At 37.8% G+C, this 13,326-nt stretch overlaps 1 protein-coding gene across 11 annotated transcripts in view; it reads left to right on the top strand.

Annotated features, from left to right (window-relative positions):
* KMT2C (lysine methyltransferase 2C) overlaps positions 1-13,326 on the top strand; it is a 216,604-nt gene that overhangs the window by 111,451 nt on the left and 91,827 nt on the right. For all 11 annotated transcript variants that reach the window (XM_084787762.1, XM_084787759.1, XM_084787767.1 and 8 more), the window contains 5 exons: positions 4,648-4,817; positions 5,636-5,787; positions 6,852-6,965; positions 7,759-7,836; positions 9,079-9,785. In XM_084787762.1, coding sequence (XP_084643888.1) covers positions 4,648-4,817; positions 5,636-5,787; positions 6,852-6,965; positions 7,759-7,836; positions 9,079-9,785 — 1,221 coding nt within the window. The remainder of the gene's footprint in view (positions 1-4,647; positions 4,818-5,635; positions 5,788-6,851; positions 6,966-7,758; positions 7,837-9,078; positions 9,786-13,326) is intronic.

Genomic DNA, 13,326 nt, shown 5'->3' with positions numbered 1-13,326 from the left:
GAGGCATGGCGTGATGCTGTAGAGGCAGCACCTGGACTTGAAGGCACGTGGTTGCTGTGGGGAGAGGAAGAGGTGCCTTGTGGGGGGAGGCGCCAGCTACCTTGAGCAGGCCTCTTTGGAACTGCTTTCTAGTGGCCTTCACACTTGTTAAGGTAATAAGCCTGAGGAAGGTGCTCAGTCTGTGTGTTGTGTAGCAGTGGACAAAGCACAGAGGGGAGTGGTCCTCTTGTGGGGAGGATTGGCACCCGGCATTGGAGGCTGCATTCTATCTAGCGTTTAGGGAGAGCCCCAGTGAGCCCTGTTAGGTAGTAGCTGGGATGCTGAGTTGTGAGTGGTGAGTGTGAACAGAAGGGCATCACCTGGAGAACAAGATGCTTTAAGTAACTCTGCTCAGGTGTGGCTACCTGGGAGGTGGAGCCTGTGGGCCCAAGTGGGTCCTTCTCTGCCTAGATGAGAGGCTGGCTGTTCCTGTTCTCTTGGTGATCCAGCGAAGGAGAAAACCACAGCACTTGGAGTATTTATACTTTGATCTTTGCTACATGCCTCGGCTTGCCTTACAGCTTTTCTGAAATACAAAGGTAAATTCATAACTTATTTTCTTTCCTTTCTGAAGGAAACAGAATAGACTATAAATTTACCTTTGATTATAACTGATTATAGCTATGGTTGCATCCGAGCCTATTTGTGTGTAAGCCTGACCTCATGTATGGAAATGAGGTTACACTTTTGTTGCATTCAGAATTTAATTAATGTAGAGGGTTTTTGTTGGTTTTTTGCTTTGTTTCAGGGACACACACCATATAGTTCTGGCTGTCCTGGAACTTGGTGTAGAGGCTGTGCTGGTGGTAAAACTATAGGTTACTTCAGCCTCAGAAATGCTGGATTGCAGGCCCGTGGGATCATGTAGGCTTTTAAGCAAATGATTCCACACTTGTAATAGTGACTTTAAAAAACTGTGTTTGTTACTTTCTTGCTAGGTAAAACCCTTTTATTGTATATTTTGACTAGCTGATTCAAAAACTAATACAATTAATTACTTCTATTAGTTCTATCAGTTTCTCCTTGTGTTTTCCTCCCTTCCTTAACTAAACTTAGGAAACAGGTGGGGCCAGTCTTTTAGAAACCAAAACCGACTCTATCCTGTGTAATTGCCCCTCAGCCCTACCCCTACTCCACATTTGGACCTTTACCCAGTACCATGAGCAAGTAGCCTGTTCACTAGTTGAATGCTATATTTTAACATCCTTTTATTGTACAGCTTTCTGTGCCATTTCAAATGTTCATTTTAAACAATTTAGTAGCTAACTATTCAGATTAGGTGAAATAAAAATGTTGGCTTTTTTGGCTTGATCAAATTAAACTTTAAACTTTGTTATATTTTCATATATTTGTAATATATTTCATTGTCAAAATACATGCTTGCCTTGCATGAGACAGGATAATCATCAGTTCAAGTCCAAGCTGGGTTACATCTTAAGAAAGAATATGTATCTTTTCTGTAAACTCCAACTTCACAGCACTTTCAGGTTTTTATTTTTGTTTTGTTTTTTGAGTCTTCATTTACCTATTTTTTAAAAATCCAAATCCTCTGAAAGAAACACGTTTTCCATCCTACTGTAGACTTTATACTCTAGAAACAGTTTTTCCAAGACTTATGAGATGGATCAGTGGGTAAAGGCACCTGCATTGCAAACATGGTGATCGACTTTCAATCCCCAGGAGCCACATGACGGTGGTGGTGGTGGTGGTGGTGGTGGTGGTGGTGGTGGTGAGGGAGAGGGACTTTTACACATTGTAGCCCTCTCTGTGTTGCCCTCTTCCCTTCTTCCCTCCCTCCCCCCCACCATTTAATTATTTATATTTTTAAATTTAATTTTTGTGCCTTTTCTCTTTGGGATCTTTACTTCTGGTAATTCTTAGGATTGTTTTCGGGACCTCATAGTGGCGTGCATAGTTAAGTATGGCTGGACCATTTGCTCACTGAGTCTGTAGTGAGGCCATTCACAGAACTGGAGAGGTTGTTTTGTTTTTATTATTTTTAAATATTTCGTTAGCTTTACAGAATATTTAGTTCTTTATTTTCTTTTTAGACTCAACTAATAGCTAGATAACTTTTCTGTTAAATTATTACCTTTGTTGTTGTTTTCATTATCTTAGTAATTTTTTGTGAAATGTTGTATAATTCACACCCCTCTTTCTTTTGCCCTGTTCTTTTTGATCTGATCCCTATCATATTCTGCCATCCCCCTCCGGCATGACAGTAACACATGGTACAGCTGAGTGTACCACTGCATACATAAGTTTTCAAACATTTAGGGATACTGAGATGGAGTTTCTTTGTGTAGCTCTGGCTGTCCTGGAACTTGCTTTGTAGACCAGGCTGACCTCGATCTCACAGAGACCTGCCTGCCTCTGCCTCTTTGAGATGGGATCTGTAAAAATCTTTAAAGCACTTTTTCTAGACTAGATCTCCCTAAAGGGAACACCTGCTTGCCTCAGTGATGTTGAGTTACCCCATTAGGATACTGGATTTCCTGAGATGGGATTGTTAAAGAGCCCGTGCATGACCCCCAGTGTACAGCCAGTACCAACTTATCTCTCGTTTTTCTTGTTGCTGGGGTTGGATCTGGGGCTCTACACATGTCAAATAAGCTCTTTGCCATGCAACACATACCCTTATTGTTGTCACAGCTTTCAACTGGAAAGCTTATTCTCTGAGCCATTTGAAAGATGAACAAATTATGACACGGAATCTGTTTTTAAAAAACTTTCTCTGTAGCCTTTTTTTATTAAATATTTTTATTTTTTACATATACATTTATATTATTACACATATATACAATAAACTACATACAGTATAATCAGGAATTATATAAATGTTACATGCTTGGTGTTTGGCTATTTGTATTTGGTAGCCTTGAAGAAAACATCTTTTCTATCTTGGTATGTTTAAATTCTGAATGTAAATCAATATCTATTATATCTCATCATTATCAACTTAAAACATCTTTAGTTATAATCTGTTCACTTACTTAACGTTAGGAGGCTCGTTGTGTATGTTCTCATTGAGGCAAGTAGGTGTTCCTGTCAGGGCCTTCTGGTCTAGAAGAAGTGCTTCCCACTGGTGCAGAGGAAGGGCAGTCCTCTAGACTTTGTTGTATGCCATTATTCAGGTGAGTTCCTTTCCCTGTTTTTTAATGTAAGAATTACAGTTTTTATAAAGTTACTTGAAACTTATTTTAAATGAAAACTTGGAAACAGAGAATATGTAGACCATTTGACCTGGATTAACTGTTGTTAGTAGTTTTGATTTAAAAAAAATGTCATGTGCTCCTTCTAATTATCTCTTTACCTTTCTTTCATCATTTAATTGATTTCTGCAGAGGAGCTACGTCGCACCCATGCCACTTTTTGACATTTGAGTTCCCTACACAATGCCCTTTTTAGCTTTGGGCATTTCAGTCTATAAGAATATTCTTGCCAGGCATAGTGCCCTCAAATGAATATTCTTCCGTAAGCACAGTGTTGCTGTGATTCCAGAAGTTTAACGTCAGTGTAGTTGTCTCATCAGTTTTACCGTCTGTTTTGAGTGATGTAATGTTGCATGCAGCGTCCCCCTTCCTAGGTAGGGCCCCGTTCTGGGTGATGGTAGACATTCTAGTTACTGTTTCCTTTGTTTCTTTCCTCTGAAGATTTTTCTGAGGCCCTTGTCTTTTCACATGTCATTTTAAAAGAACCTACTTATTTTTTTTCCCAACGCAGAATTGTCTTCATTTTGTCTTTGCTATTTCCTCATGGTTAGATTGCTGTAGTAGTGCAGGGTCCTCATGGCATCACACACAGCAGGACACATCCCCAGAGGATTCTCAGCTCTCATCGGAATTACCTGGTTAGGATCCTCTATTCGTTGTTATTCTTTCTTTATATCTAAAAACCCAATAGTAGGTAAGAAAACAATTTAAGACCACATTTCACTCCCCAAAATTTTCCCTAGGCTTTAAAAGCCATTGTCCCATGCCATGACCTCTTGGGAACATAGGCTCTAGCACTCCTTCTCATTCATTGACCAGCTCTCCTCGTTTGTCATAATCAGGACTTTCACATGTTAAACTTTTTATTTATGAAGGCAGGCCAGCTGCCTCAGAGGGTGAAGCCTGATGAGCTTAACCTAGCAGGAGGGAACTGCCTTGCAGATTGTCTTCCAGCCTCTACTCATGCATCCTGGTAAACACATATGAACACAAAGCCCACATGTAGAGGAGACATGGGCACCATGTCTCCCAGTGGCTGGGCAGTTGGTGACTTCAGGGAGAGGGAGATCAGTTTTCTTCAGGAGCATGTTCTCTGGTAGTTGATTGCCTCCTTTTTCTAGATTGTGTTTCATCTTTGGAATTTGGCTTGCTCTGTTTTTGGTTTCTTTCTTTCATGCTTGCTTTACTGAGTATGTACAATCTCTAAAACTTCCTTGTGGTTTCAGTGCAGTTATGTGAGATCAGCCACCATTCAAGACAAATTGCCTTTTCAAAAATAAATGATGTAAAAAGTAAGGAATAATCCACAAATGTTTTGTTCATTTCCAAAAGATTTACATCTGAATTGCAATTACAAATGTATAATAATCCTTTGGTTCCTTTTTTCTTGGTCTAGAATTGCAGAATATGTATAGAGTGCGGCACACGATCTAGTACGCAGTGGCATCACAACTGTTTGATATGCGACACTTGTTATCAACAGCAGGATAATTTATGTCCTTTCTGTGGAAAGTGCTACCATCCAGAATTGCAGGAAGACATGCTCCACTGCAGTATGTGTAAAAGGTGAGAAGAAATAGCTGCTCCACTTTAGCTGCTTTTTTGATTTGTTGGTTCTTGTGATCCTTTTCTCTACTGTGCTGTTAAGCTTCTAACCCTTTGTCACTCTACAGTACCTTTCCTCTGAGTGCGGTTATAGATGGAATTGGTTGAATTATACTTGCGGTATGTTTGTTTGTTTGGTTGGTTTTTTTTTTTGAGACACGGTTTCTTTGTATAGCTTTGGCTGTCCTGGAACTCACTTTGTAGACCAGGCTGGCTTTGAACTCACAGAGAACTGCCTGCCTTTGCCTCCCCAAGTGCTGGGATTAAAGATGTGTGCCATTCATTGAGCCTGGTGTTTTGTTTTGTTTTGTTTTGTGATAGAGGGTCATATGTAGCCCCGGCTGGCCTAGATCTTGCTGTGTAGACCAGGCTGCTCTCAGACAGACAGAGATCCGTCTGCCTCTGGCTCCCAAGTGCTAGGATTAAAGGCGTACTTTACAATACCCAGAAAACTACGTTTTTATGAATCTGGTAGACATGAAGAAGCATAGAGGTAAAAGATAAAAGGCGAGATCAGAAATTAGCACTGAGAGAAAATTGAAGATAGGCTAAAAGTAAGGAAGGAAAAACATATCAGTGTCATTGTATAGATGCCCATAAGTTTCTTTATCTTTCTGAAATTCTTTGGTAGTTTCCAACCTCTATATTACAACCTTTTCTCATCTTTAACCTTAAACCATTCTTTTTTTTTTTTTTTTTTTAAATAAAGCAATTGACTTTCTGCAGGTACTAATTTGGCTTTAAATTAGAGGTTTTTATATAAATATCCTTGTCTACAGATGGATTCACTTAGAATGTGACAAACCAACTGATCATGAATTGGAGTCTCAGCTCAAAGAAGAATATATCTGCATGTATTGTAAACACTTAGGAGTTGAGATAGAGCGATTGCATCCAGGGAATGAAGTGGAGATGCCTGAACTACCTACAGGTAAGTGTGTGTGTGTGTGTGTGTGTGTGTGTGTGTGTGTGTGTGTGTGTGCGCGCGCGCGCGCGTGCACGCATGCGCATATGAGTATGTTGTACACTTTTTAAAAAATGTTGATTAGTCATGAACATATTACTTCATTCATAATACAGTTAAAAAAACCATTAAATCCCACTGTATTTTGAGTTTCATAAATTTCTCTTCCCTCTGCCTCTTTTCTCCTCCTTTGCCTTTTTGTATTTGAGACAGTCTCACTGAATAGTCCAGGCTAACCTTGAACTCATTGAACAGCACCAGCCTCCCAGGTGCTTGGATTATAAGTGTGTACTACTATACGTGGCTTTCAGTGTCTCAGCTTTAAGGGGTTTTGTTACCTTGATCCTCTGACTCTGGTGACTAAAATAAAGTCCAGCTTCTTTCCAGCTTGTATTCCAGGTATAGAATGGAGAAGTGTGCTATGCTGTTCGAACCAACAGTTCTTTAGCTGTAGCCTTTTTTCCCCTATAGTCCAGGCTATCTTTTTCTGAATTAGCTTTTAACTTTGTTTATGTAGTAAGCAGTTTGATTTTTTTTTTTAAAAAATGAGTTTCTTGTTATAAACACAATAATTAGATTCTAGGGGGCAAAGAATAACAGATAGCTTTTCAATCAATGTAATATGGAAGTTCTATTTTATCATCTATAGAAGGTTTAAGTAGAAAATGACAATTACTAACATACCAGCATATAATGGTAGAATGGTATTTTAAAATAAGAGCATGTTGGCTGTCTATATATGTACATGAAAAGTATATCTTTTGTTCTTTTGGCTTAGTGGAGCTTGATATTGAACGTAAGGCCTTGTTTACCTTTACCTTTGACCTATCCTGTCAGCTTTGTAGAACTTGTTTTACATATTCACACAGTCAATCTTGTAATGCATTATAGTGTCCATTTGTAAGACCTGAAGAAAAACTGACATCGCTTTTGATAGTTTATCCTCATTAGAATAAGGACATGGTTCTTTGTTTGGATAATAAAAGGGAAAGACTTACCCTGAGGTAAAGAGTTATTCATTTTCTGTCAAGATTATTCCAATGGAATGGAAATTGAAGGTCCTGAAGATGAAGTGGTATTTCTGGAGCAGACAGTTAATAAAGATGTCAGTGATCACCAGTCCATGCCTGGAATTGTTCCAGATGGTAAGACTGTTCATATTTTTGAGGAAAATAGGTAGTGTTCAAATATCTTTTTGGGATTTATCTAGAGAGGAGCCTTTAAAAGGTTTTGAAATGTGGCTCAGTAGTAGAGAGGAGTCTTTTAGAAAAAAATCATCTTTGCCATAACTATATTTATAGTTCAGTTGTAATCTAGTCTTATTAATAAATATGTAGTTTGTTTAGGGACCAAGTGATTTTCATTAAAAAGCAGCCTATTCTGTTCTTACAATTGTGAACTACACATTGCAGATTATGAAGTATTTCTTGCAGCGATAACTTGATATAATACATTTTCCGTTATCTCAGTAGTGCTACTGATATTTTAAAGATGCTTCAACTAAGTTTTTCCAGTACCAATAATAGCTTTACTGAACTTGTATAATTAGTATAATGTCATATTGGGGGAAATTGCTTATTAAATTATGAGCTTTTCTAAATTTTTGTAGATAAAGCTTTATGTTAAATTTTATACTTTGATTGAATATATAAAGTCCCAGGGTTTTTCAGGTTTTTAACTCCACATTTAATAATTGATTAAAAGTTATATTTCATTCAGATCTAACTGGAGAAAATAAGGTATAGCAGATCTATAGTACGTACAGATTTCTAGTTTTAGCTTTGTATACAACTGACTAACATAATAACCACATGTTTTGTGCTCATCTTGGCAATGACATTTTATATATGAAAACTCTATATTCAATTATTATAGAGAGAGCAGTGTTAGAGAAATGTTGACTCCTTGCTTAAAGATTCCATAATATGTTATTTGTAGCTGTTCAAGCGCACACGGAAGAGCCCCAGAAATGTAATCCACCAGAAAGCCCTGACACAGTTGGTCTCCTCACTTCTGGTAAGCTATGTGTTCCTATTGTCTACTTTAATTAGCTTATAAGACAATTGCCCAGTAAATTTTTCCTCAACTAGAATGACAATGAGCAGGTTGCCTAGGAGGGGTTGGTGGTTGTGTTGCACGTTCTGGATAGTCTATCCTCACACACACATAGCCTTTCATTACAGCAGGAATTAATCACTGCTTTAAAAATAATAAATGAAGAATCTTGTGTTTTCATTGGTACAGCCTCATTTGGAATAAATGTCTCATTGTCAGTAGCCCTACTTTGTAGGGCCATTTGGGCCTCATGTCATTTGAGGCCCCTAACATTTCTCAGTACAGGTAGGCTGACTTCTGTTGTTTGTTTGTCAATCGAGGCAGGGTTTTACTCTGTAGCTTATCAGGGTGGTCTTGAGCTCATAGAGATTTGGTCACTTTTATCCCCCAAGTGCTGGGAGTAAAAGCATATGACACAACACGCAACTTTAGTAAATTGGTACTCTGATTTAAAGTCACACATATTTCAGTGTCTGACATATCAATAGAGTAGTTAAGATTACTGTCTAAGGTTCTGACAATGAGGATGAACAAGGATTATAATCCAGTATATGTGTTGATAGGTTGACATATGTAGGTAATAATCGAAAATCTATCAGAAGCAGTATCACGATTGAGTCCACATTGTATCTCTATGTTCTAAACTAGTCTTCCTCTTAAAAGTCTGGCGTGATTTTTTTTTTTACTAGCTGTAAAGTAAGTTTAACTTTGCATACCTAATTTTAAGTCTGTAAGTGCTTGAATTATAAATGTGTCATGTGTATAATAGAAATATATTAATAGTTGAGTCTCTTGTTTGTTTTGCTTTGTTTTTTTAACCAAAATTACTTTTAGCCATAACAATCTTACTAAGCCATGTTTTCTGAAGGCCCATGATTGATTTTAATTCACAAACCATTTGGGAATTGTTTCCTTAATTAATTCAGTAATATCATTTTCTTTTTTTAGTTTTTGTTTGTTTTTTGTTTTTTGTTGTTTGTTTTTTGAGACAGGGTTTCTCTGTGTAATAGGCCTGGATATCCTGGAACTCTCTTTGTAGACCAGGCTGGCCTCTTACTCACAGAAATCTGCCTCCCAGAGTGCTGGGATTAAAGAGGTGTGCCACCATGCCCGGCTAATGATTTCAGCCAGATAATCCTATTTATTGTTAAACATTTGTAATTTGCATATGAGTTAACACTACCTGTATTCTAAATTTTGTAGAATCGTCTGACAATAAAACGAATCCTGGACTGGCAAATGAGATTTCTCATGAAATTGATAGTAAAAAAACAGAAACACTTTCTAAAGGTGTACATGTTTGTGAGGAAGATCAAGATGAAAACAGAATGGAAGTGACAGAAAATATCCAAATCCTTCCACACCAGATCATTGTGCCGCAGGAGGAACTGCAGTTGTCAGAAGACCCTGAAGTGGCATCTAAAGAAGAATTAAGCCCTTCAAAACCATCCACCGCGTCTGCTGCACCGGAAGCCTTACTTTCCCCGCACAGTGAAAATTCCTTCTCTTGTACAGATCCCTTGGTCATTAAAAGAGTGCAAGAGGAAATGGAACAGAAGGAAAGTTCTGAGTTCCCCACTGGGTGTGTGGATTTTGAAATGACTCTTGCGGTTGACAGTTGTGTCAAAGATAGTTCATGCCAAGGAGACAAATCTATAAAGTTACCCGCTGAGGAGGAATCATCGTTCTCCACAGCAACTGACCTGAGCAAGGCAGACGTGTCTTCCTCTTCAGCACTTTGTTCAGACTTGCCTGCATGTGACATGCTGCACAGTTACCCTTCAACTCTCAACTCTGTTGCTGGAAGCATCCTGCCAACAACGTACATCTCAGTCACTCCAAAAATAGGCATGGGTAAACCAGCTATTACCAAAAGAAAATTTTCTCCTGGTAGACCCCGATCCAAACAGGTAGGATGATATTAATGATGACAGGAAAGGTATTGCAGCAATCCTGTAAAATATGGAAGGTGTATCTAGCTTTGGTTTAGAAGGTAGCTTTTCCATCCACAGAGTTCAGTTCTGATGTTTTTATTTTTGTTTTGGGAGGAGTGCATTATTTTTAAAATGCTGTTAACTGAGAATGTAATTTATTAAACTTTAGAATATAAAAATAGGATCTATTTGATTATGATTGCTATAGAAGCGCTTGTTAAGATGTTTTTAGTTCTAAAGTAATCTTAGAGCTTTAAAAACAGTATAAAATTATGTCCATAGTAATAACATTTACTTTTCCTGTAATATATTCATGATACACACACACACACACACACACACACACACACACACATACACACACACACACACCTGCATAAACAGTAATTTTATGCTGGACAATGTCTCATTTCTGTATATACATGCTAAGTTTTTTTATAAGACTATTTTTCAAAGTAGGACTTAACTTTAGTAGTTTTAGATAAAACAATATTAAAATGTGTTCTTCAGCAAGTGAAGGGCACACCTCTTGAATGTGTGTGTGGGGGGGGGTTGCTGAGCACCCCCTGTTTTTCCAGCAGTCTTACTGTGAGGCTAAGGTCTCCTTGGGATTGACTGTCCTACCCTGAGCCTTCCCAGTGCTGGGCTTCTAAGCTGCTTCTCTTTGGTAGGTTTTGTTGCTGTTCTTATGTAATATAGACTCTGTGTCTTAGGGATGAATTATAGTTTTTTCTAAGTAGATTAAAGTGAGATTAAGTACTAAAATTAGGACCATGCTGCTTAGCATTATTTGTTGTTTTACACAATGGCTGCTCTCTGATATCAGACAGTAGGGAAGATTTAGTTTGTAGTGTTTGTTTGGAATTTTATGTCTTATGATTTAACCAGTTTCCAATAATTAATCTTAACAACTAACTGGAGCTGTAAAGGCACTTAAAAATATGCTTTAATGAACTGATTTGTCTTCTCTAAAGTATTATTTCCTAAAGTTAAATTACATCAAAGGCAATACCTATTTCAAAAGTATGTGAGTGTGTGTGTATTTTTTTTTTTTTTGACACTTGGCTTCTGTTATCTTGTGAGGCTTTTTTTCCTTCACAAACTAGTGCACTCCTCACTTCCATCTTAATGTTGCTGTGTTAAATTAGCTAGATAACAGTTATGTAGCTTTGTATTACAACAAAAAGAAGTTTTAACCTCCCATTCACTTTGGTTCCTATGTCTGTATCCTATTAGCATCTGCATTATACACATTTTGAAAGGAAGTCTGATATAGCCCATGTTGGCCTGCAGCTCCTTTTAGTCCCACTTCAGCCTCAAGATTACTGGGATTACAGATGTGAATCCGTGCCTGACTTCCAACATTATGTAATAGCTCCATCCTAGGCCAATTAAATAGCCTCTAATGCTCAAGTTTGACCTGAACCTTGAAAAAGGAGTCCTTAATTAGAGACACAGGCTTTGCTTTCCTCTTATATTTTCTAATTTAAAAAATTTTTAAAGAATTTATTTGTTTTGTAAAGTGCTGAACAGAATAAACACTATAGAGAAAGCTTTTTTAAAAGCTATGGGAAGTAGGATGGAAAAAAGTTCACCTTTTATAGCTACCAACCTTTTTTTCTTTTTTTTCTTTTTTTTCTTTTTTCTTTTTTTTTTTTTTTCTTTTCTTTTTTAAAAATTTTTCCTTGATTCAGGAATTTTCTGTATAGCCATAACTGCCCCTGAGCTTGGGGTAATCATCCTGTCCTTGCTTTGTTACCTGAGTGCTGGGACAACAGGCATATGCCACCACTTGTCTTCTCTGTTGACTCTAGTTTGTAAATTCTTTAAAGATGATTTAAAAAGTGTCTGTGTTGCATGTGGGAATATAAGCCCTTTGCAATGCTAAGCTAAAGGCAAACAAGAAACTCTAATTTCTTTGTTTCCTTGTGCTGGTAGTGGTAGTTCTAAATCATTGCTAAGTGAACCGTAATGGTATTCAGAAACATCTGTCTTCCCAGCACAGAGTTAAAGGCTGTGGTGCCACCACTGATGTTGGTGTTTAAAAAGGAGGTATTTTATTAAAAAGATGTCTGTAAGTCATAGCAATAAGGTGTTGCTGCTACAGCATCATCTGTAGAAGTGAGTAAATATGTTCTATCTCTTGAAATATTTTCACATTCCCAAAATTAGATTTCTTTTTCAATAGTGACCTTGGCTTGGATAGCGTGTTGGGGGGAGGACTGATTGAGAGAGAAGTATAAAGTTGCCTGTAAACTACCAAACCCTCTCTGGTTGTTTGTAAGACAAAAGTCCTTCCTTGGCACACATGATGATAGGGTTGACCTACTGTACTTATTTTTCTCTTTCTTTTGCTTTCTTCTTTTCTTCTTTTTTGGCAGAAAGGAGGTGGTGAGGCTTCAACTTTGGATCTTCATCTGGCCTCAAACTTGGAACATTCTTTTTTTTTCCTTTTAAAAGATTTATTTATTTAAGTATACCGTATTTTACCTGCATGTACATCTGCATGCCAGAGGAGGGCACCAGATCTCATTACAGATGATTGTGAGCAACCATGTGGTTGCTGGGAATTGAACTCAGGACCTTTGGAAAAGCAGACAGTGCTCTTAACCGCAGACCCATCTCTCCAGCCCCACTTGGAACATTCTTATCCTACTTTTTCATTCTCCTAATGCTGAGGTTAGATTTGACTTTAAATAGAAACCTGGCCATAACATTCTTTCCCTTTAACCATTATTGTGTGCCCCCCCCCCCCAGCCTTTTAAGTCTACAAACCTGTAATTGCCTACGTTATATGTTTATAAGTTTCCATACAATCTTTAAGCAGTTCAGTCTCTGTTGAATAATATTCATAATCTCTCCTGGATTTGATAGCAGCTTGATTCAGTGTCCCTCGATGTTTTATATTTATACTCTTTTGTTCTTAATTTCAGTTTTAGATTGCTTAGTAGTGTATTGTGGATTGGTTTTTGGAGGTAAGGAAAATCCAAGATTTTAGACAACTGGATGAGCTTAGTGTGTTTGATAGGATAGTAGATTGCAATGCTTTCATGTATACATGTATGCAAAATATAATGGAAGAGAGAAATAGTGGTTAGTAGTTGTTGAACAGAACATTTGATACAACAGAGAACAGAAAGGGCATAGCTTGTCTTCATGCTTACAGCCTAGTCCAAGTAATTACAGTGTGATGGCCACAGTAGGCAGGACATTGTACAGTAGGCAAGCACATACCCGCCAGTGGCAAATAACCTTTTCTCAAGTGGGGATCTAAAGGATGATGATCTATAATTGAAAGTAGATCATTAAAACTACTTCAGGTTTGTTTTGTTTTTGAGACAGGGTTTCTCTGTGTATCCCTGGCTGTCCTGAACTCGCTTTGTAGACCAGGCTGGCCTCGAATTTACAGAGATCCACCTGCTTCTGCCTCCCAAGTGCTGGGATTAAAGGTGTGTGCCACCAACGCCCAGCTGTACTTCAGTTTTAAGATGTAAAAAGATATATTAGGTCATTTCTT

This window comes from Acomys minous (assembly GCF_964271855.1).
Source record: "Acomys minous genome assembly, chromosome: 6".
NCBI classification, from domain to species: Eukaryota; Metazoa; Chordata; class Mammalia; order Rodentia; family Muridae; genus Acomys; species Acomys minous.
This window is presented reverse-complemented; position numbering and strand designations above follow the sequence as displayed.